The 25,174-nt window shown below is 35.9% G+C and overlaps 1 protein-coding gene across 3 annotated transcripts in view; it reads left to right on the forward strand.

Moving 5' to 3' along the window:
* The window catches only part of FARP1 (FERM, ARH/RhoGEF and pleckstrin domain protein 1), a 334,579-nt gene that overhangs the window by 254,678 nt on the left and 54,727 nt on the right, over positions 1-25,174 (forward strand). For all 3 annotated transcript variants that reach the window (XM_069064154.1, XM_069064153.1, XM_069064152.1), the window contains 5 exons: positions 2,063-2,138; positions 3,912-4,152; positions 19,529-19,716; positions 22,114-22,203; positions 24,436-24,569. In XM_069064154.1, coding sequence (XP_068920255.1) covers positions 2,063-2,138; positions 3,912-4,152; positions 19,529-19,716; positions 22,114-22,203; positions 24,436-24,569 — 729 coding nt within the window. The remainder of the gene's footprint in view (positions 1-2,062; positions 2,139-3,911; positions 4,153-19,528; positions 19,717-22,113; positions 22,204-24,435; positions 24,570-25,174) is intronic.

The following is a 25,174-nucleotide window of genomic DNA, read 5'->3' on the forward strand; positions in this document are numbered from 1 at the left end:
CCAAACCCAGGTCCTCCTGACTCCAGGGCCAGTGCTCTATTCACTGTGTCACCTAGCCACCCCCCAAACATTTTTCAACATTTTAAAAAACTTTTTGAGTTGCAAGTTCTATCCCTCCTTCCCTCAACTCACCACTCCTTGAGATGGTAAGCAATCTGAAATAGCTTATGCATGTGCAATCATGCAAAACATTTCCATATTAGTCATTTTGTGGAAGGAAACTGAAGAAAAGAAGGTAGAAAGGAAGGGAAGGAGGGAGAAAGAAAGAGAAAACAGTATGCTTCAATCTGTATTCAGACTGCATCAGTTCTTTCTCTGGAGGTGGACAGTATTTTTCATCATGAGTCTTTTCAGATTGTCTTGGATCATTATATTGCTGAGAATAGCTAAGTCATTCACAGTTCATCATACAGTGTTGCTGTTACTATGTACAGTGTTCTCCTGGTTTTGCTCACTTCACTCTGTATCAGTTCATGTAAGTCTTTCCAGTTTTTTCTGAAACTGTCTTTCTCATCATTTCTTATAGCACAATAATATTCCGTGACAATCTTATACCACTTGTTCAGCCATTCCCTAATTGATGCGCATCCCATCAGTTTTTCAATTCCTAGCCATCACAAAAAGGAGCTGCTATAAATATTTTTATACAAATAGGCTCTTTCCTCCTTTTTAAAAAATTTCATTGAGTTACAGACCTAGTGGGGTCAAGGGGTATGTACAGTCTTATAGCCCTTTAGGCATAATTCCAAATTAGAGGTTCAATCAGTTCAAAATCAGGACATTTCTATATCTGTATAAAGGAATATGAGAGAAAGAAACAGGTCAAGAGTATTAAGCAAGGAATGAGAGCTATTTATCCAAGGATAGTGGAGAAAGACTTCCATCGGGGAAAAAAAAGGACAAAAATACAAAACAGAAAATTGAGTATGAAGAATTGGGAGGGAATACTTAAATGGGTAAGCACACAGTAAATATTTGTTGACCTTGAACTTAATAAATTTTTATGAGTTTGTAAATCAGATAAGTCATGGATGAGAAGGTAGGATTAGAAAATTTAGCATGGAGAAAGGGATAAAATGAATGAAAGGAAAGACTATGATAGAAAAGTAGCAAAATCTTAATAATAGATGAGAATATGACAATATTGGGATTATTAGTTACTTTAAAAGCATTTATATTTTTTAATACTGCGAAAGTTGTAGATTAGATTTGAGTATAGTTAAAACTGTATTCCTCTCATAAGTCATCTTGAATAGCATTTTCATCCTGAGATGGTAATCTTTTCTGGATCTTAAAGTCATCAATAAATGATCTTTATTTAATTTTTCCTTTTTTTAACATGTGAAAATGCCTTGCAATTCAGTTTTCATTAGAAACATCAAATTTTTGATAGCTCTGTAATTTACTTTCTTTCATTATATTTTTCACAAAAAGTTCCAGAGTTTCTATTCAGTTTTATTATTTTTCAGAGGAAGGGGAAGAGTAAAGGGAGATGTTATTGATGAAATTGTGTTCTTCTTCAGCTGCCATGATTGAGCTTATAATTGCAGTGATCCAAAGATAAGTCTTTTATCATCGATATCCATTCTTATTGGCAGGCCGCTGCTTCTTTTCCTTTGAATTTCAAGTACTAGATAGTATAAACTGATTAAATAAGCACTGTCTGTTTTATAAAACTGACCTAGAAAGTAAATATATTAAATACACAGAACTAATTGGAAGATGTTAGCCTGGAGCTTGCAGCTCAGTGTGTGCCAGATTCCATGGGATTCTCTTTCTGTCTCCATTGACATTTGCAAGTTACAAGGCCATTTCTAAGATTTATAATGATTGTTGAAACTGAGTCGACTCTGACCTTCTCTTCAATCATACTTAAGTAACTCATAAGGTATTCCAGGGATGAGAAAAGGCAGAATTTGAGTCACTTTCAGAACAAATTATAAATGCTTGCTTTTAGGATTTGGGGATATGGCTTTTATTTTTTTTAAGAAAATGCTCAGTGTTAGTTTTTCATGGGAAGAAAAATGTATATAACTTAGCTACCTGATGTGATTTCTCCCAGGAAGCACAGCAAGATTCGGTCAATCAGAAGCCTCTCTGCTCAGCCTTCCGAACAGAACTCAGAGGTGCCAAAACAAGTCAGTAATGGTGATAAGTATTGTGTATATGTTATTCAAGTGGCTTTTTCCAATTAGTATTTTTTAAGGGGTAATTGGGGTTAAATGACTTGCCCAAGGTCACACAGCTAGTAAATATTAAGTGTCTGAGGCTGGATTTGAACTCAGGTCCTCCTAACTCCAGGGCCAGAGCTCTATTGACTGCACCACCTAGCCACCCCGCTTCTAATTAGTATTGCTAAATATTTTACTTTTACTATTCTTCCTGTTTAAGTTTAGCAATTTTGATCTCATTTTAATTTTAGTTGTTTTTTTTTTCAAGCAGTTTTTGGAAAGGCTCTAGTACAAAAGCGTGAAGTTCTATTATGTATACCCAAACTTTAGGCCATCGGTTTCTTTTACCCTCTCAGCCTGGAATTAAAATTTGCCATGGGGTCCCATGGGATTCAACCCACTTGGTGTTTCCTATTTAGTTGTATGTATGATATAAACCCTAGATAAGCTTGCCATATTGTCACAGTCTTAGCTAAATGGTAAAATTAAAGAAGTCTGTGGAGCTAAAGTCTCCATCAGCTAAACAGGTTCACTTGCTTGAAAAGATTAGAAACCGTTATGCTAGCTGATGGGTGTAACTGCAGCTCATTGCCAAGGTCATAACCCCTAGTTGGCATCAAACTGACGAATGAGTTCCCAGGGTTTATTTTACAGGGCAGCAACTGCTATTCTCAGCAAGAGGCATTATCACTGTGTTGTTCTGAGGGTAGCTAAAGCATATTTTCCTGGAGGTAATTTCTGGAAGAGTTTTGAGTTTTCTCTGATGGAGAATAAGAACTTTGTTAAGACTTAACATTAAGGAATTTCATTACATAAATGTATCCATTCAGCACATAGAATTTAGGCACAGAGTTCTGTTTGTTTTTTTTTAAGATTTTTTTGTTAACCTGTCTTTATAGGTCTATGACAAATTCCCTTCTTCTATTGTCCCTGAGTGCCCTAGAGTTACTTAGGGGTGAGAAAGATTTCTTTGTTTTGTGTAAACTTCAAACACTAAATAACAACTTATGTGTACTTCTGGAGAGCAAGGACATACATTTGTCTGGCACCTAGCTCTGAACTTTTCACATATGATAGAGCACCAAGCATAGAATATTAGGAGACCGAGGTTTATATCCCAGCTTTACCTACAAAGTGTGTGACCTTGGGCATAGAAGATCAACTCATTCTAGGTTTCAATCTCTGCATCTATAAAATGAGCAGGCTAGACAAGATGATTTCTAAGGTCCTTTGAAGCTAAAATTCTGTGTTCCTAAATTATTTCTCTATGATGTTCAAATATATTTTGTGAATTTGTACTTATTACCCTCAATGCTTTTCAAAGACGAAATGAGACTGTATGTGAAAATGCTTTGAAAACTTTTAAGTGTTGTATCTATAATGTGGGCCATATTGCCATATTTCAATAACATCTGGAGGAGCTTCTCATCATCATTACTATTTCTCCCAGTAACCAAAGTACTGGTTTGCATCAACAGAGGAAGTTAGGAATTCCTTATACCAATCACAGGTCTAGTCTAATCCCCCTCCTCCCACCTCTTTTCATCAGTAAAAACTAAACAAAACAAATACCCCCTAGAAACTGTGGTTTTGATGAGATTTCATTCATTTGGACTCAGATATAGGGAAACAAATCAAACAAACCAAGAAGTCCAAATCTAATCTTATTCTCTTCCCCTCATTTTCTCTACCTCCTCTCCCTCTCTCTGTTTTCCTGCCTACCCTCCCTTTCTCCTGCAGAGCTCAAGTTTTACCTATGGAGATGGTACTGATTCACCAGGAGGCCAGAGTTGCCACCAAGGGAAAGAACTGAACATTAATGTCGAGGAATCTGGGCAACACCGGAGCCCTTCTCTGAAGAAGAGCCCCAAGGATGGCCGGCGGGCTGACGGTGTGGTGATGGCAACGATGGAGGAAGAGGAGGAGGTCGTTAAGGACAGAACGCGGCAGAGTAACCCTCAGTCGCAGCAGCCGAGCACAGGTCCAGCATCGAGGGCTGCTCGGGGCAGCAGCACTTCCATTCCTTTCATTGACTGCAGTGATGTAGATAGTGAATATGACCTTCTAAGAGAACCAGTAACTCAGTTGCATTCCCCAACAAATGACAATCATGAGGGTGATTTGACCAGTGGTGTTTATATGCTCTCTAGAGATGAAAACTGGAACAAGCCTAGGCACAGGGATTCCCCCAACTCTTGGAAGTCTTCCCAGCCCATTTCCAGAGAGTACATTGATGATGATTTAGAAGACTTAACCTTTTATGGTAGTGGGAGCCCCAGATTTCAAAGGCATAGCTCCCTGGTAGATGAAATGTTTAGGGGGTCTGGTAATCGTAGTCCTCTTGCCACTCCATTGTCTCCTAGTAGCAGAGGATCAAGTCCTAATTTGAGTTGGGATAGAACTGGGTCTCAGGGCTATGTCTCAGAAAATGGGCATGACTATAGAAATACAATAATGGAAGAGGACATTGTCCCAAATAGACATCTTCATTATGGAAGTCATTCCCCTGTCTTGCAAAGGCCACACTTAAAAAATGTTTCTCATGCATTTAATAAGTCAGAAACAGACCCATTCATCCTTAGCTATGTAGTCTCAACCCCAGGGGAAGAAAGCAGACTAGACAGCCATGGAAAGGGAGAGCTCACCAAAATGGCTAGTTCAGAAGGCAAAGCATTGGCAAATGGCGTAGCTATTCTTGGCCCAAACAAGAAGGTTGGGTGTGCCAGTGGTATGGTAGACCATGGTATGGTAGACTGTGGTATGGTAGACCGTATGGCTGCTATTCAAATAGCAGAGGGCTCCACCAGCAGTGGGACTGAATCAAGTGATTCAGACTCTGAAATAGTAAGCCCCTTCAGCCAGCCCCTCATGTTCGGTAATCCTGTTGTGCTCAATTCCCCGCCCTTACCTAGGAACAAGCATTCCTTTGGTAATCTACATCTTGATGAAGAGACAGAGTAGGGGGTGTATGAATGTCTCTTAATGATGAGGATGGCATACGTGTCTTTAGCTACTGGGAGCCTGGGGTCATAGATCCCGAATTTAGATTGGGGCCTCCTTCATTATCACCACTATTTATTAGAAAGAAAGAAAGAAAAAGGTCTGTACAAGCAAGGTTTTCAATAGTATACACACTGTTTTTAAGTTCTTAATAAAAAAATATCAAATGACTGGACAGTGTAGCTTTCTTTGATATTTGTTTTAACCAGGTAGATAAGAGAAATTACAATAATGGATTATCATAATATGCCTATTACTACTTTCTTTTTTGATGGTAGCTAGCAAAAGGAAATTCATAATCAATTTAATATGACTTCTAAGTGAGTTGTGTTTATGCAGAAAATATTCATGTAGGTCCAATCATGTAAAACAGATTGTCTTCATGTTGATTAATCGAGTGCTTGGGCTAGATTGTCTCTGAAATTACAGGAAGGCATACTGGCTTTACTTGATTTCTTAAGAGGAGATCCACTTTTTAGTGCCTCATAAATAGTGGTAGGGATGAAACTTAATTCTAGGCTAAATGTAAGTTATTATTTATAATCAAATCTTGATGAAATATTGGGCAAAATAATGCACATTTTGGTGGGAAGAATTTATTTGGTTTTGTTTCTCTCCAGGACTTGTCTAAATTAGTATTAAAGTCAGTATAATGTACATTAACTCTAACTTAATTAAAGAGGGTTAGTTTCTGAGTAGTTGGTGGAAGAAACTGTTGTTGGTCAGTAGTCTTAAAAAACTCTGGTCCTCATAATCTCTATATGAAAGAAAAACATTATTGACTGTTGATATTGAATGTTGACCAATAGATTAAATGACTAACTATTTCTGAACAGGGTCTGAGACAGGAGAATATTTTCCTGCACAGTTTCCTCTATATTTATACTTTTATTATACTTTGTATGTTCCCATTCTTGCTAAAAATAACTTGGGTCCTTTCCCGACTTAAAAAAAAAGGTTGCATGGACAAGACCTTCTAGTTGATGGTGGTTGACTTATTTTAAAGGTGCCTCCTTTGTGTTGCTGCCTTTCTTTTTTTCACTATGTTTTGGTATAAAGAAGTAAAGAGTCTTGTCCTTCAAAGGGTTCATTCTCAGCCAGACTGCCACCCCTCTCCGCCCAGTGCAAAATACTAGACATTAAAGTACTTTGGTACATATGTTTGTAGGAGTTGGAGAAGTATCATAGTAATGTTCTCATGCCTTTTATTTCACTACTTGCTACATTTATTACTAATGTGAATCATGGAATAAATTTTGTAGCTATTAATTAACCATCAGAATGTTGAAATTGGTTGCAACTGTGAAATTCCTGCCAGTGGCCTTACTGTAATCATTTTATGACGTTATATTGTAGGAAGAACTGGATATATTTGGCTAACTTAAGTGGAATTTGGCAGTAATATAAGCTCAACAAAAATATCGGTTGACCTTAAATGAACCATAAATAATTATCTTCCAACATGAATGTTGATAAGCTGGTTTTAAATAGTCTTAAAACTTAATCAGTTTTAATACAATTTTTTTTGTTTGGTTCTGGAAAATTTCCATTTTCCTATTGATTCCAGGGATGATTTAACATTTAGCTTAATTCTTAATGAGTTTGAGAGATGTTTGTATTATTGCATATTTAGGGTTTTTTTTTCAGATTTAATTATTTCACAGAATTTCTCAATTTTCAAATTGAGAGTATCAGTGGTCATCTTATTCAACAATCATTTTGCAGATTAGAAAAATGATGCCTAGAAAGCAAAAGTGACTTGCCTAGAGTCATGTGTCTAATTAAGGACAGAGCCAGGACTGGAAACTCAGATGCCCTAACTCCCAGACTAGGGCTCTTTGCATTACAAATTGTACTTTTTAGAAATGAGTTTTTTTGTTTTTCTTTTAATTTATCTCCATATTTCAGTTTAGACTCTAATGGATGAATATATGAATTTGGAGGATGGTAATAATCATATAGAATTTCCATAGATAATAATAGTTGACTGATATTATGACTATCTTATTCTTATAGTTATTTGGAGGTTCAGCTGTTAGATCTTGCAAAAGTAAAAGCTTTTTGCACATGCCATTTTTTTTTTAACTTAGAAACTGATGTCAAATGAGTGCCCCAACTGCATTCAAATGTAGATGAAATGGAATCCCGTGTAGCAGCCTGTGGTTTCTCTTTCTTTAGGTGTCCATTGTTTGTGTCTCTACCCTCAATTCTTTTCTTTTGTTGATACTTACATAATATGTTTCTGAAACAGGTAGTCAAATGAATCAAAACCTTATCCCGTGTACAGTATATAAATACCGGAGATGAATTTTCAAAGGCAAATGGATATAATGCAGCTAGTTTCCTTTCTCAGAAGTAGTTTGAAAGCAAGTATTTTAGAGAGGGTGTTTAGTTCTAGGTAGGGCATGTCTGTGAGGATAAAACTGTCTACCTTTTCTCTGGTGTTTAAGCAGTTTTCTTCTTTCCATTTTCGTAGTAACCAAGATGTGTGCTTTATCTACTCATTATAAGCTTCAGGGCTTGAAGTGCTTGTGATTTACTTGATGTAAATGCTCTCAGCGGTGACAAAGGTGGAAATCAGTTGCCATGGCTGAAATTGTGATCACCTAGTGACCAACACGGTCTTGAGCTCCTTCAGTGTAGCTGAGCTTAGTCTTAGGTTTGGAGACATACAGATCATCCCTGGGTCTGCGCTTGGAGCCTTTTCAGCTTGGTAGGACCTTCCAGGTAGGGAATGGCACATTGTAGCCTCTGGGAATCTGAGACATCACATCAGAGGATGACATATGTAGAGGTTATTGACTCCTACTTCTTTACTGTTTCTGAAAGGAACGATGTTGGCATCATTTGTTTTCAGTCAGCACATCCCTAGCTATGAAGTTTTTAAAGGCACACCTATTACCATCGGCAGAAAATCAGAACCATAGTGGATGCTATTATTTCTAGAAGGAAGACCATCTTACATTAACACATAAAATATATGTGTTAAAACACTAATCAGAGAATCATTCCAAACACCTTTTATAGCCTAATTAAACAAATAGATGATGCACTTTGCATATTGCACACGGTGTACAGCATAGGATAAAAGCAGGGACTCTGTCAATCCCTGAAACTGACTCTGGACTCTCTTTCTCCCCAGAAACTTTCCATTCTCTTAACACATTTCACTTCATCTTACAGAATCTGATTGTGAGGCATATGAGCACAAGTATGTATAAGTAAGTTCTGTGGTGGAGAGGAGGATGTTACAAATTGACTCAGATGCCACAAGTGGCTCTTATCAGATGGACCAACTGTCGCTCATGTTCTTTAAGACAATACGTTACTCTTTAGGCAGAATAGCCCTTCGAATCACCAGCGTATCACAGTTGCCCTAAGAGTTAATGATTTTAAGGTTCACACATGTAAAACAAATCCTATTTTAATATAGAAGGCTTATGCTTAGTAATTAGCATTTTCCTTTTCTTTTGTTGGATAATATTGCAAGATATTCAGACTGCAAAATGTTTTTGTTGTTTAGGTTTTTTTTTCTTAAGGCTGAGTCAAGCTATAAGAAATTCTTTCAGTGTGAAGAAATGTACTTAATGAGTTCCATAACTTGAAGTGAGTAATTCCAACCCTCTATGACAATCATCTGTATGCTATTGAAGTTGGGTGATTAGACAGACATTTAATTAAAGGCAGTCTGTGGGCCAGATTCTTTCCTAGATATGTGATGGGAATTTGGGAATTTGCCAGGACTCTAAGTCATTGAGCTGTGATAAATTGCTTCTGCCATTTAAAATAAGAACCATTCAAATTTTTCTCTCAAGAATGGCTTCAAAGCCAACATATTACACTCACAGAGAATGAGGGAGAAAAGGCTGGGCAATTATAGAAGAAGTAATGTCTGATATCCCTTTTCTTTCCACAAAGTACACAGAAATCCAATTTTCATTGCCTGATTTCAGACAGCATTTGCATATCAGTAGAGAGCACCATTTTAGATATACTTCTAGGTCTACACTTCTGGTTGTGTTTGCATTTTTGAATACCAATGCTCTTAAAATATTTTCCCGATGAAATTATTGTGTATTTTAACATGTGACTGAGAATTTCCCCACTGATACATGCAATTTTCTGCCAGATATAGTTTTTCTTAAAGCCTTGACCCATAGCTCTTATAACTTAACAATATTTAAATTCATTGGTAGTTTCTCCTAAGAATCTGCCTAGAAGACCTCAGGTAATATCCATTAGTAGGGAACTCACAATTACTTCAAGGCTTACTCCCGTTTCACTTTGTGTAATAGGTTATAGGCTATTCCACTCCCCCTCTACTGAAAGTAAATGGTGTGTGGTACTAAAGTTGTGTCTATATGATATTGAAACAATCTGGTGGTTTAGTGAAAAGTCAGAGTATTTTCTGTGGGGCCAAACAACTGGTTGAAGTTTTTTACCTTTTGGCAGATTACTATGCTGTTGTACAGATTCAGTTGGGGATTAAGTAAACTCTTTCCTTTCCTTTCACTGGTTGCAAACTGAATTTGAATTTATATACTTTCTTTCCTGAAAACTTTTCTGTGCCTATGTACTTTCAACCTATTTAAATCAGCCACATCATTTTCACTTTCCCTCAGATTTTTCCTGTCATTTGTCCGATAGTAATGAACTTAAGTTACTCTTAACAAGTGTGATTTTATACAAATAACATTTTCATCATTTTGGATTTAGAGCTGTGGGAGTCTTGAGATTTTTTCCCTGTCATTTTACAAGTGAGGAAATTGAGACTTAGAGAGGTTAAATGCCTTGCCCAAGATTAGTCAGCTCATAAGTGGCAAAGCAGAAATTTGCTGAGAGCAAGCCCAATGTTCTTTTCGCTTCACTTTATGTGGCTTTCCCATGGTGTAGTAACACAAGTCTCTTTTTACTCCTGATTAGTTATATTGATTAAAAAATGTGCATATGTTCAGAGGCTTGTAATTTGTATATGGAAGGAAGTAAATCAGTCACAGAATAGAATTCACATCGAACATGTTCTTTAAGTCCCCATTTCCCTTGCAAATTGTATGTCACATATAGTGGATAAAATGTACATACATGCACTTCCCACTAATTTCATATGAGGCTTACAGGTGTGAACATTTCAGCAGAGTCCCCTGGAAATATCCATTTCATAATGGTATTCCATTGAACTAAGTTAACCATACACAAAAGGAGAGTTGCTCCCAAATAAGCTATTAGATACAGTTGGAGATTAGGGTAGTTTACCCTGGCAAGCATTAAAACATGTTGGCAGTGTATTTTCCCCTTGGTTTGATTCCATGTGCTTCTGTTAAATTGAGTGAAATGTAATACTTAAAGCACTTACATTTTCTTCAACATTGGCCTATATTTGAGGTTGACATAGGTTTTTTAGGTCAGTGTTAAGATGTCACTTAATAAAGAAATCTGAACTTTTTAAAAAGAGAAATACAAGTTTCCTTGATTGCTTTTTCTGGCAAAGGGATTGGGAGGAATGTTGGCAATGCAAAATTAACTCATGATTTGGGATGCACAATTGAACAAAAAAATAAAAGTGTAATCTAGATGGGATATTACCTAAAACAAGCCCAATCTTATCATTAAATCATCCTTCTCACTAGTCTGGGATATTTGACTGATAGACTTAATAAGTACTCACAGACTCAGACTATAATTATTTTAATTTTTTCTCTCTTTTATTTATTTTCCCATTTCTACTTTACTGAGCCAGGGGAGAGAGTTAAACTGGCAGTTTTTGATGTTGTAGATGAAATTAAAAGTTCACCTGTTGTAGAAAACAATTTAATTAGAGGTACTCTGGTTCTTCTTTGAAGAAGTTCTTGGTATCAATTCCTCAAGTTTTCTTGAGTGATTTTTATTTTAAAAAAATACATACTTTTTCCTTTACTTCTTATTAGGAATTTATATGTCTTTAGTCATTTGGCATCTAGAGATATTTGAAAATAGATTTATGAATGATTATTTTGTGGTCACTTTTCACACATTTACATTTGCTACTTGTGTTCTACTCCCAGGAATCATTGCTTAGGGCTCATCAAACTCTTAAATAATTTTTAAAAGTGTCCAATAAGTCAGAACATTTCACTTCCTTATACCAATGAAAAAAGCACATTTCTGAGGCACTTTTCCATGAAAGATACAGATTATCTGTATATTAATAGATCCTAGAACTATTATACATATCAGATTAGGGAAGAAGTTTATAGGGTTCAAAAATATTCTTGCCTCAAAAGTTGACCAGTATATTTCTTGCCTTAGGACCTAAGAGGAAATAAATATATTTCAGCTTTAGCATGAGGCTGTGTGATTCACCATACTGAAAAATAACCAACAATAAAATTTATTAAACATCCCAGGGAATCTGGATGAATTTTTTTTTCTTAAAAAAAAAACTTTTAAAAACAAGATAAAGTCTTATTCATTTTGGATAATTTAAGTATGACTCAGCCCAAATCTGAGCTACTAGCCCTATCATTCTACAGTAGCATTTAAGCATCAGGGTTTTTTCCTTTTGCTGGAATTTTGTTGGAAATCTTGAATGGGGAAGTAAGCTTATGCAGTTGTATTCCCAAAAGTGTGTTCAAGGTCAACTGACTTGATCCAGTGAATATTAAGAGAATTCCTTGGAAAGTAACTTTGGAATATGGTTTGGAATCAGAGTGTTATATTACAAATTAGTGAGGGTTAAGAGGATGAATGACCTAAGATACATAGACATTGACAAGTTTGTATATTTGGGAGTTGGCCTCTATGGAGTACAACAAATTGATGTTGCCACACCAGCAGGGTGGTAACTCCCCTATGCCAGGTGTCTTCAGAATGTTATAGAGGGCAGTTTAAGCACTTCCCTTGAAGACTTGACAAGCAAGTAAGATGAATTAAAATAACAACAACACCCCCCCACACACACACACACAACTTTGTAAGCATAGTCTAGTGAATGTGTGAAATCTTTAAAATAACTGGCTTTTATGTAAGATACAGTGATGGTTTTGTTTCACTGTGAATTAATTTTTTTTCAGTGAATCTCAAAGCAGGAAAAAGTAAAATGTCTTTGATAGAGTATGAATTGGTTGTTGTCCATTCTCAAAGAGTACCAAACTGACTTTACTATGTTGGGATCAAGGTATAATGTTTCTGACTGTGGCCGATCAGACCAGTAGGAACTTAGAACGCTCTATCACAGGTCAGGCATAAATAGTCCACGTGGACATTTGGAATAGAGCGTGAGGTGACAGTGATGACCCATGAGCTCACAATCATTAGATAAGAGCTTTCTGGTCCAAGAAAGTGGGTTAACAGTTCCTTTTCATGTGTTTCAAATTTCCTTGGTGAGAAGAAAGCAGTTGTCAATCTGTCTGTGATGGTTTATGGTGAGATCAAAGGTAGGTCTTACATAGTTCAGAGCTTAAATTTGTTGCTTTCTCAGTAAGCACTTAAAATGGCTGATGAGCTAATAAATACCCTTTCCCCTCACCTCTTTCTCCTGAGAAATTGACTTGGGAAAACTAACCAAATTTCATAAGCTTGGCTGTATATTATTAATCCCTTTCTGTGTTTTAAAAAATTTGTTTGTATATATAAGGCAGTACAGAGTATATTTTTATTAAAAATCTCTAACAAACCAAATTAATTTTTAAATAGAAAATGCTGGGGACTTCATTCTCATTTTTGTCATTTGTTTAATAAAGTTTAAGAAAAAACATTTTTATTTTGTTGATCCATTGTATGCACTGTTTTGTCAGCATGTACCTCTCTGGGAGAAAATCTTTTCAATGTTCTGTCTTTATCCTCAAAGCATGGTGTGCCTTCTGTTCCTTGCATTGTTTGGAGCGCTGTCTGATGTCTTTTTTTTTAACTGCAGAATACCTATTTGTACTTGGAATACCTGTTTTTCCCCCACATACAGTGACCCTGTTCCCTTCAAATAATGATCATGGTAATCCAAAAGCTCTGGGTTACTTCTCTGAGCCATACTTCCTTAGAGGTGGGTGAAATAAAAGGTGGGAGGACTAGCCTCTGCTGCCATTTGGAGGGTATCTTTTTTTATATTTCATTTTCTTAATCTTTCTTGTGATTTTAAAAAAATTTATATATTTGAAGACTTATTTTGAAGCAAGCAGGACCACTGTAGTTGTGGGAAGATATCTTGCTGAAACTGACAGTGTCTGTGGCAGTCATTTACAGAAGGGATTCGTTAAACAAAGGATTGGGTCTCACATTTTAAGTACGTGTGCTCCTGATATTTAATTGTGGGACTGGGTATTTTACACTTAGTTTTATTTCTTGTAATTTTTTGTGGGGGAGGCTTGGGAGGAGAGGAAATGGGAAGCATAAGAATGACCTTTAGCTTTGATCAATCCCAAGTCTTGTTGAGCAAGACATCAACCCTAAATGTAGATGGGCTTCAGCCAAGCACTGTCTGATTTCATCGTTTTCACTGCCTAATATCGCAGTATATCAACAAAGCATGGATTTGTACCACTTGAAGGGTTGCTGGCTTCTCCCAATAACACTGAGCTTGGTGACTCTTTAAGCATGTCAAGCCAAACTCATGTAACATTGTATGCACGGTATTAATATCTTTTGTGATCTAAACTGAAAGCTTTTACTTGTTCTAACAGGTATCTTTGCTGTAAAAATTGTGAATGGTTTAACTGTTCTATCTCACTGATGGCTGAAGCTTTGTCCCAAGTACAAGATGATATTTTCCATTGGTATGATGTGTTATACTCCCTAATCTCATGACCCTGCCACCACCACCACCACTACCGTCACCACCACCGCCACTGCCACTGCCACCACTGCCACTACCACCACCATGTTCAACTAAAGGTTTTCCTTTCTTGTCTTCCCCATATGTCAGAGCAAGGTAGTGCATTAGTGATCCAACACTACTTCTCCATTAATAGCATCTCTTTATTTTTTTGCAAAATTTGTTTCTATTGCTTTTCTGAGTTGTTTGATTTTTGAGCTCCCTAAGCTAATGTTTAGCTATTGGTGAAACTTTTCTCAAAAGACCTCGTATCGATAGACAACCTCACTGTTCTCCTGACTTCTTTATGTTAACAGTTAAGAGGACATCCCTAATAAACTGGTAATCCTGTAAAATAATTATTCTCATGGAACCTGATGATTTAATTAAAAAACATTCCTAAGACCTGTTTGACAAAGTCATTCAGGGAAAGCCTTATATAGACATTAAAATATAGTAAAGCCTGCTTAAGGAAACCCCACATAGTGATGGTTCTATAGAAAAGTGATATTCAGGGACAGATTAAATCTATACACAGATTTCACTGTAGTCTTTTTGAAAGCAATTATTATAGCTCTCAAAAAGTCCTTTCTAAAAAAGGGGAGAAAAGAATTGTTTTAATGTGTTTCCTCTATGTGCCTTTGAGTCATATCTTGGTACTCAACGGTAAAGATCTCTGGTATTTTAGGATGAAATTATGGAAGACAAAAATGTTTTAGAAGTGGCTTCTTGAAAACAGCTAAACAGATTTTGATTATGTAATCATCTTTATTTGAGGTGCTGAAAAAGGCATAGAGAATATTTAAAATATTTCTGACTTATTTATAATTCAAAAGGGACACTGAAAAAACATTCTGTTATTTTTTTTTCAATTGCAACCATCTGCAGATGTATGGATAGGTTACATTTTGATGGAGGCAGTACTTATACCAATTTAAAAATATAAATTACTTCATTCCTATCTTCTCAATGATTAAGCAGACTCATGTAAGTCTTGAAGAATAGAATAAAATTGCTCAAGATTCTATCTCAGATCTTTGATTTTTTCCTATTAAAAAAAATAACCCAACTCTTTGAATTACAGCTCTAAAGACATAAAATTTGCTTGTTTATTTAATGTTCAGCATGGGCACAACCCCTCACTTCCAAACCGGATAACAAAGTCATAGTGTATATAGAAGCCAAATGAGGGTTGTTAATCATAAACTGTTACACCAAATATATTATAGCTCTCATGATTAAGAGGCTATGAGGGAATGCTGACATGCCTCTCCAATGTGTGACCCTGCAAATTTCCTCTTCCCCAGAGCTGCCAGTAAAACAGAATTATGAGTGTGTTTTAAATTAATAAAATGGAGGAGCCCAACTGGCTGTTTTGCCGGGTGATGAATTGAAAAGTACAGTAAATACCATTGCTGTGCTATTTTGGAACCCCTTGATTCTCTGTATCAGGGGGATAAATATGTACATTTAAAAGGGATTTTAAAAGCAATTATTAGAAATGCTTCTCCTGGGGTTTTATATGTTAAAGGGCTTCCATTCCATGGAGACAATGTAATGTCTTCCAGCTAAATACTCAATCTCTTGAGGCACATTAAAGTAGCAAAAATATGTATGTGTGTATATATATATATATATCCCTAGAGAAATCATTGGAGAGATGAGAAGAATTTGAAAGCCATTAACCTTTAGATCTATTTGAAGGTTTCAAAAAATTGTAGTTCAACTTCTGGAAACAGTAAAAATGTCCATAACATTCCCAAAGCCTCCTAACTTTCAATGTGTAATTTAATTTTATAATAATCTCCTTTCTTTTCCCTGTCTTTCTCCTTTTTTGCCATAATACTTAGCTACATACTTAAAGGGGATGGTAAAGTTACACACTTACTTTGAGACTTTCTTAAAGGACTAGCTTTTGGGGGTAAGAAGAAGTAGGAAACAATTAGAAAATTGAAAAACTAAAGTTCATTGTTAAAAAATGAACTCGAATGATGGTTTTCCCCCCAACGTCTGTAGACCTGGGGTCTCCTAGAAGAGTATTAGAACAAGCTAACTCAAAACCATGCTTCAGAATGGACTATCTTAGGATAAAAATAAGTGACAAAATTACTCAGTGTCTTGTGTAGACAGCTTAGTAACTCTAAACATTTTGCTCTTATTTCTCTTTAGTTTCCAGAGGATACACAAATAGTATAGAATTAGATTTGTGTATACTTCAAATGTCATCAATTTGGTCAGATAGTTTTATATTGAAGTAGACAATTACCAGACTGCTAAATAAACTATTCATTGCCTTTGTCAGCATGTTTTACTGATTGCCTGAATTGTAAATAGCCTTTATATGAAGTTAGTCATTATTGTTTGAACTTCTTTCTCCCTTTCCCCCACCACTTTGGTGACTACAAGTATCAACTTTCTGAAATGCTTCAAGGTATACCTTCTTACATGTTGAGAATGTGCCTTAAGACTCCATTGGCACTTTCAGAGCTAACTAGCCAATCTTAAGATTTAGATGTTATTATTACAAAGTTATAAGATCATAGATCCAGATATGGAAGGAGCCAGTGACCATCTAGTCCAGTGCCCTCGTTTTTCAGTAAAAGACATTGATACCCATGCAATAGGACTTGCCCAGGGCTGCCTAGCTAGTAAGAATTAGAGTCAGAATTAAACCCAGTCTTCTAACTCCAAAGCCAGTTCTCTGGATAACTTTATATGGACATAAAAATGACCTTCAGGAAGCCTTAGTCCTTGTCCTTAGTATTTCGAATTCTTGGAATTGTTAATAGATTAACAGACAAGAGTACTTGGTAATTTATTGATAGGACAATTCCTGTGCCCCACTTTCCGTCAGTTTTAAACTTCCTAACTCTTCCTATATAACACTAAATAATTATTTAAAACTTGTCTGAAGCAAGATAAATGGATAAATCTGAGTAAACTGTCGATACTTGACCAGCATCACAAAGGGTGGAAAAAATGTACATTGTATATGTGAAATGTAGTAGGTTCTATCTATTGAAAAATGCTGAATTTGTCCATACTGCCGTGAATTATACTGGTTATAATGAAGTCTACTTTCTACTGTCTATTACTGCTGGTGTCTGCATTCGTCGAATGCATTTCTTCTAAATTCAGACTGTCTGCTTTTAAATGCCATTTTCTTCTTTCTTACATATATTCCCCAATGAGCTTGGTCCTTTTGATCTGCTGTGCTCCTTTTTTCTAATTCAAAATTTTCCCAAATAGATCTTTCATTCGCACTTTCCCAAGTAGATTTCTAGTTGAAACTTTCCTAACTACTAAGATAGCTTCTTTCCTTCTTGCGGGTGTGGTAGTGGTTGTGTTTTAATTTAGTCACCATTATTTTCCCCCTCTAAACAAAGGAGGTACTTTCCTCATTCTTGTTTGTTGGGCATGGTCCAGCAACCAATTGCTTTCTTTTTTGCCCAATCCCCATTCAAACTAGCCTCATTGCTGTTCTTGTCCTATCTGGAACAAGACACCAGGGAACAAAAAGAAATGGTCATGAAAACAAATCTATTATCTGATTGCTTATTGTTTCATCTGGTATACTTTAAAACTCAGCTACTCAGACTGTGAACCTCTTCTTATTCCAAGTGACCATATAAGGACTGTAGGTCAACCTACATGTGTCCTGGGTAATTGTGGTCTGATTAAAGAAAGTCACACCCAAGATTGTCACTCATGAGTCCTCAAAACATTTGTAATCTTTGATATCAGGCAGAGAAAGTAGCGGAATTTCTCTTGTAAATCAGATCTAGAGTAATAATGTTTTTTTCTTATATGATTTATAAAGAGTAGTATAGTACTTCTTTTAAAAATTGCCTTTTAAATTGGTTTTACCATTTCTACGTGATGAGTTTCAATACTTTTGCTATCATTGTATTTAGTTATGTACTAGTGTCAATAAAATTGACATTTGTGAAGCAAGCTCTGGCCTTTCTCTGGGATTTTACTGGGCATGTGTGGTGAAACTGGGTGCTAACGGAATAACACGGTATTGTCTCTTGTGTGTTCTCGCTGGCTATAAAAGTGATTAACTTTTTGATTTACCTTTTAAAATACTTATTTTCTGTTCTTTCTCTACAAAGATCACTACCAGTAGAACACATACTCTCATCTGTTTTTTCCAGAAGTGGTGGCTTTTCATACACTTGCTGATGGTGAACAGGATGCCTTTGTGAGAGAGCTGTGTGGGGCTACTTAGGGGGTGCCGACTGAGGCTGGGGAAAAGTTTGTTGGTGGTTTTTTCTTTGTGAAGTAATATGACCAAAATAAAGATCACACCCATGACCTTTTAGCTTTGTTAGCACAATGCTGAAATTACCTGAGCTAACCCTCCCTAGTTTCTATTGTAGTTGTTGTCAATAATCATGAAGTAAATATTAACCAATCGAGAAGCAAGAGATGAAAGGTCAAAGTTCAATCAACTTGAAGTGCTCCCTGAAACAAGTTATATTTCACACATCTTGCCTCCGTTATGGTTGTGCCTTATTGGAATGGCCCTTGGTTATATGTTGTGTGGCCAGCAGGCCAGACATTACAATCTACAAAACAAAGTCTTCTTATTTTCTTTGCTTTTAAATGATCATCAGTTCCATAGTTTAAATATTTTTACTTTGATGACAAAACATTTAGTCATTGAAATCAGTAGCTTCCTTGGTGGAAATTTAAAAATATAAAGTATAAACCAGATTAAATTATGGTTTTTTTTAAAGCTATGGTATATTAGACGTTAAAGGAAGGGAAGTTGAATATTTGGATAAGCTTTTTCATTTAAACATTCAGTAACCTGGCTGACTTTTAAGAGTCCATGAACACATTTTTAGAATTTTTAATATTCTGTATCTCCCTGTACAGAGAATTGACTGTCACTTTTTGCTACATAAAGTGGATTTGTGGTAATTTCTCATGATCTCCAGCTTTGCACACACAAAATGATGAGCTTTGCATGTAAATGTGATGCTAGTGTTTCTATCTCAAACAGTGAGAGAAGCATGGAGTGACACTACCAGGTACTCTAAGCTTGCTTCTGTTCTTTGTAGAAATGAGGCATTAGTTGCTTTCCTTTTGTGTTATCTATGATGTAATAGTGCATTTCTTCCAAAGCGCATTAATAATCTAGATTCCTATTAGTATAGTTTATTTCCTAATGATTTACCCACATCTCTTTGTGAAATATACTATTTTTATGGATTAATTTTTAGGAGCAATTATAGTACCCAAGAGAACAGAAAACTATTTTATATACATCATGCTCTTAAACTTTTACAGTTATAATCTGGGTATAGCAGAGAGATTCATACATTCTCTTAAATTAGCTAGTGGAAGTTTAGTTAAGTGGCAGTTACTCTCATTCTGGTATCTTTAGCTGTAAAGGCAACTGGAATTCAGAGAAGCAATTTATTAAGGAGCTAACAGTGTTTAGTTTCCCAAATACTAGTCAGACTCATAAAGCTATGAAATAAGTGAACCAGGCAGGTTCTTGTAGGAATTACTTTGTTGTTGCTGTTATTGTTGTTCTTCTTTAAAATCTCCCATCCCCAAACAGGCTCCCTGACTGGTAGTCCTCATCTCTCAGAACTGTCAATCAACTCTCAGGGAGGACCAGCTGCAGCAAACATGACCTTGTCTCCAAACTTGAGCCCTGATACCAAGCAATCATCTCCACTAGTCAGCCCACTGTTGAATGACCAGACCTGTACCAGGACAGATGACGAGGAAGAGGTCAGGAGAAAGGTATCTAGCTGAACTTATTTGGATTTGGCAAAGTTTCTTCCTGAACTTGGTGGTACAGTGGTAGGTCTGGAGTCAGAAAGCCATGAGTTCAAAAGTGACCTCAGACATTTAGTTGGTGTGGGTATGTGTGTCGGTGTGGGTCTCCATGTATCCATTCACACTTGTGCGCGTGTTAAGAGGGGCAGGGAGGATGAAATTGGTAATATGGAGCTTATTTTTTTAAAAAAGACAATGACTTCTGGTCTTCTCTGAGATTCATCAAAATAACAGATAAGAAAACAGCTTGCCAACTTTCCAGTTTAATACTTTTTTTTTATTTTGTGCGCCCCTTAGCCACCGGTTACCACGTTCCAGCTCTTATAACCCAGCTTGTATCCAGTCGAAGACAGGGCAGTCTGCGTAGCTTATGTTCTTTTCCCTAAAGGAAACAAGACTGTTATTTTTGCTTACTAATTAATTGGATTTCTTGTGTACTTTCCCTGCAAAAAAAAAAAAGCTTAATTATATAAATAAATAGCAATCAGTGGCAGCTAAGTTTAAGATCTTAACCTTTCAGATATTAAGTAACAGAGATATATGAACCAACCACAAATAAGGAAGACCTTTCATTTTCACCCTAAAAAGGCTCAGCTTATTCCTATGAAACATTCTCTCCACAGAAACTGAACTTGTAATGTGAAATCTAAGCAGTAAAAACTAGGGAGGTAGTACTACCTTTTTAAACACACACATAACCTGAGGAAAAGGCTAGACAATATCCTATCCCGATTTTATGTTTTTCTTTGGGAATTAACCTTTTACTTCCATTTTTAGGTAATATTTTTCTGATCTAAGATGAAAAGAAACATGTAGAAAAAAATGCAAACCAATTACATGAAGGGCTTTGTCCTTCTCAGTTACTGCCCCAGGATGTGGATGTCTCCATTCTTTTCAGGGAGGCAAGATAGTGTTCTTGCTAGACAAATACATGGTGTTAATGAAGTCTTTTTAACCTGGAAGCAATTCTTAAAAACACCAAACATCCAAACCACAGAACAAATAACAACTTAGCTTTTTAGGAAAAAAAAACTCACATAAATTCAGATTGTGTATTTTTGTTAGATCTATAAAATTCCCTGGTATCTATTTGGTGCTCAGGAGATGCTTTAAAAATAAAAAATTAGCTGTCCTTAAGATTTATGAAGTCCTTTCCTTCACATACCTCTATAATGTAGGAAATGTGAATGTTATTACTTCATTTTTACATATAACAGAACTGCAACTGAAAGATTAAATACCTAGCTACAATCCTAGTGAGCATCATTGCTAGGATTCAAATTTAGATACCTCTTCCCCAAGTTCACAACTTTATCCATTATTTGGCACAACACTAATTCTTTTTTTATTTTTTAAAGCAATTGGGGTTAAGTAACTTGCTCAAGGTTACACAGCCAGTTATTTCTGGGTGTGGTGCTAAGTATCGGAGCCCGGATTCGATCCCCAGGTCATCCCGACACTGGGGCTGGTCCTCTTACTCACTGTGCTACCTGGCCACCCCAACACTAATTCTTTTTGATAACAATAATGTTAATAATAAGGGGAAATGGTTTACTAAACCATGCATACCATTTTGTCTAGTGATTTCATTTATTAAACCTATTTCCCAAAGAGATCAAAGAAAGACAAAAAAGGACAGCTGTGTGCAAAACAAATAAACAAAAATCCCAGCCTTGTTAACCATCCTTTCTGTGGGGAAAAAATAAATGGACTTGAAGGAGATGCCCATCAATTAGAGAATGGTTGAACAAATTATAGTGTATGAATATAATAGAATACTATTGTGCTATTACAAATATTGAAAGGTTTCATTTGAGAGAACTCTGGGTATGCTTGTAAACAAATTGAAGTAAGCAGGACATAGAGAACATAGCAATAATATTGTAAAGACAAGCAGCTCAGGAAGACTTAAAAACTCTGATCATTGCAGTGTCCAACCACACTTGTAGAGGACTCACAATGTAACATGCTACCCACCTCCAGACAGAGAGATGTTAGACTCTAGGTGCAGACTGAGACATGGCCTTCATAAAATTGTTTCCTTAATTATGCATATTTGTTATAAAGATTTTGTTTTTCTTTTATTCTTATGAGATAGTAGGGGAGTGAGAGACAATAGTTTCAACTAAAAAAAATTAAATTTGTAAAACAAAAAAAAAAAGAGGGAAAAACAGTACTAGTTTCTGTTGTGCCAACCCATTCCATCAGTACTTTTCTGTCTCATTGTTTAGCTTAGACAATACCAACTACCCCAAATAAACAAATAACAGACACCTGGGTTTCTCAGTAGAACCATTTTTCACTCTAAGATTTGTCTCTTAAGATCTAGCTTCTTTTACCTATGTGTTTTGCATTTTACAGAGATTTCCAACTGACAAAGCGTATTTCATTGCTAAAGAAGTATCGACCACTGAAAGGACTTATCTGAAGGATCTTGAAGTCATTACTTCAGTATGTTACTTTTAACATTTTGTCCTCTGCCTCCATTTTTTCCCTCAATGATACTTTACCTGTGTCTACACTCTATCATTAATAATGAAGTTGGGTCTTCTTAAATTCTGTGTATGTAATGAAAGGAGAAAAAGACTTTGGTCCTTGGGGACTGATTAGACATCTGTAGTGTATTTAGTTTGGAATGTACCCTGCAAAATAATTTTTAGTAATTGTGGCTTTAAAAATGCAAAATAAGCAATTAAATTCTATAGTGTTGGAAATATGAATTAAACATTTGTCTTCCAATGTGCACTGATCCAGAACACTTTGTGTTTTGCTGGTTGTCAAAATGTAGTCACTTCTTTTCACCCTAGGGAGACTTGGAGGTGAGTGGAAGCCTCGTTGTAACTTTGATAACAAAAATAAATCCTGACGGCAGTATCTAGCGCACACCCCACCCCCCAAAAATGCCTATTGTTATTCTAGTCAGTCTTGGGAACTGATTCCAACCTTACTTGCTTAAATTTCTTTTCCTTAAATATTGAAGATACCTATTCTAGTCTCATGATTTTAGAAGACAACTAGGTACTTCAGAGATGATTCAAGATCTTTATTGAGTTTTTATTTCTTTTCATGGAATACTTGTCCAACCTCCATAACTTAAGTGACCTTATTTGTACAAAGTAGCATTATGTTGCTTGTTTAGAATTTTGTCATTCTTAACAAAGGTGTAGGATCTCGTCCTTATATAGATCTACAGAAAGCATGATGCAGGCATTAATTTTTTTTTCATTGGAGTATCAGAGCTAATGGAGTTAGCTCTGATATAATCAAGCAAAGTTCTAATATGGATTATTATGGAGATGGCTACTGAATATTTGGAAAAAAGAAGTAGTCATCACAAAGACAAAGCCTAGCTTTGATAAAAACAAGTAAAACCAGATTGTATTTTTTTTCTAAACTGATAGATCAGGAAAATAATGTAGTTATAGTTTATTTGGACTTTATTAGCAAAGCATCACATTAAGTAGTGTATGCTGTTCTTGTGCCTCTATATAAAGCATTCTTAATCTTTTTTGTTTTATGGATACCTTTGGCAGTCCAGCAAGCCCTATGGACCTCTCTCTTCTCAAAATAAAGTTTTTACATGCATAAAATAAAATACAAGGATTACAAAGAAAACCACTTATATATAGTTATCAGAAAGTTCACAGACCCCAGGTTGGGAACCCTGGCTCTAAGCCTATATGATAATGCAATTGCGGGGTGTTTAGAATTGGTTGAATGCCTGAACTCAAAATAGTAGTCATTAATGGTTGTGTTGGCTTGGAAAGAGGTCTAGAAGTCATCTAGCCTAATGCTTTCATTTATTTTGGATAGGGTTTTTTAAAAAATACTTTTTCTTTAAAAATTCTAGCCAATGACAAGTCAGATCAGATACCACACAAAGATCCTTCATGTTTTAGACCAACACACTGGTCTAATGTTTGGGCTCTTCCAAGGCTCTTGCTTGGCCCTATATCACCTGGATAAAGGAGTAGATGGAATGACTACTAACTTTGCATATAATGACTTAGATTTGATGCAAAGAAAACTTTTTAATAATTGCCAGTGTCCCAGAGTGGAATGGGTTTCCTAAAGATATAAGAGTTTCCTACTAACCAGATGTCTTTAAGCAAAGAGTGGATGATCATTTGGAAGAGATGTCCTTGGGAGGGATTCTTTTTCCAAAATAGATTAGACTAGATGGCTGCTAAGTTCCCTCCCAATTCTGAGATTCTGAGACACTTGGATTTATTTATCACTTTAAGTTTACAAAATGCTTTCTTTAAAAGAACAACCCAGCGAGAAATAAGGAAGATAGTACATGTGGTGGCAGCATGCAATTAAGTATCTCTATCATAAATTCTGATTTGAAGTAGATGCAGCTGGGTGCAGATTGGGTTCGAGGAACTTCATATTTAGAGATTTGCCTAAGTTATGACAATCAAATTATCCCAAATCTAGAAAAGAGCTAAGAAAGAAATAGTAGTTTTTACCCCCCCGGGTGAAGAAACCATACCTACCCATAATACTGTGCCCATCCAGGTGGGAAATATACCTTGTAATAATCTCTTGAGTTAAAAAAATCCCATAGCAGATTGCTTTTAGAATATAATTTCATTTGATGCTAGGTTTAAGTCTATGTAAATTAAAAATTCATTTTTTAATCTTTATACTTGCAATTTTGTTCTTTTTCCTTCCTTCCAGTGGTTTCAGAGCACAGTGAGCAAGGATGAATCGATGCCTGAAACCCTAAAAAGTCTCATCTTCTCTAACTTCGAACCTTTGCACAAATTTCATACAAGTTTTCTCAAGGAAATTGAGCACAGACTTGCCCTTTGGTAAGGATAGCCTTTTCTGTTTATCTCTCTTTCACCAAACTGAGAAATTATTCATCATGTCTCTAAATAGCTAACTGGAAGTACTTATTCATAAGAGGGTAAAATGAAAGACTGACTTGGTACCAGATAAATTGAGTTATCATAAAACCCATATTTTTTTAAATATTAAAATTTTTATGTTAAATGTTTTTAGTTTTTGGTGCATATGTACTTTTTTATAATGGGAAATCAGTTTTTGTATATGTAGTGGTCTTGCTAGTTATGACTTAGATAATTGCAGTTTTGTCGGCAGCTTCCAAAGCATCACACTTAGGAATGAGTCAGATATAGGCCTTTTGCTCTCCATCAGATTAGAGCCGTGTATTGTCCTTGATTGTAATGATATAAGACAACTTCTTTATAGTCTGTTTAATCTGATGCTTGTTGGCTAGACAGCCACAGTCAGTACCAGGTAGTTAATGTCCTCAACTTTCTTCATTATTGACTTAGTAGTTGGGGAGAATTCAAAGGTATGATGCTCAACTTGTTCCTCCTAGATGATTTTCTCCAAGAGTACCTGAGTTTCCTGAGGAGACTCAGTGTCTTCTGAAGGTTGGGAATATTTG

Source organism: Petaurus breviceps, unplaced genomic scaffold (assembly GCF_028583685.1).
Source record: "Petaurus breviceps papuanus isolate PSGF00001 unplaced genomic scaffold, PetGlider_PUasm1.0 90625, whole genome shotgun sequence".
NCBI classification, from domain to species: Eukaryota; Metazoa; Chordata; class Mammalia; order Diprotodontia; family Petauridae; genus Petaurus; species Petaurus breviceps.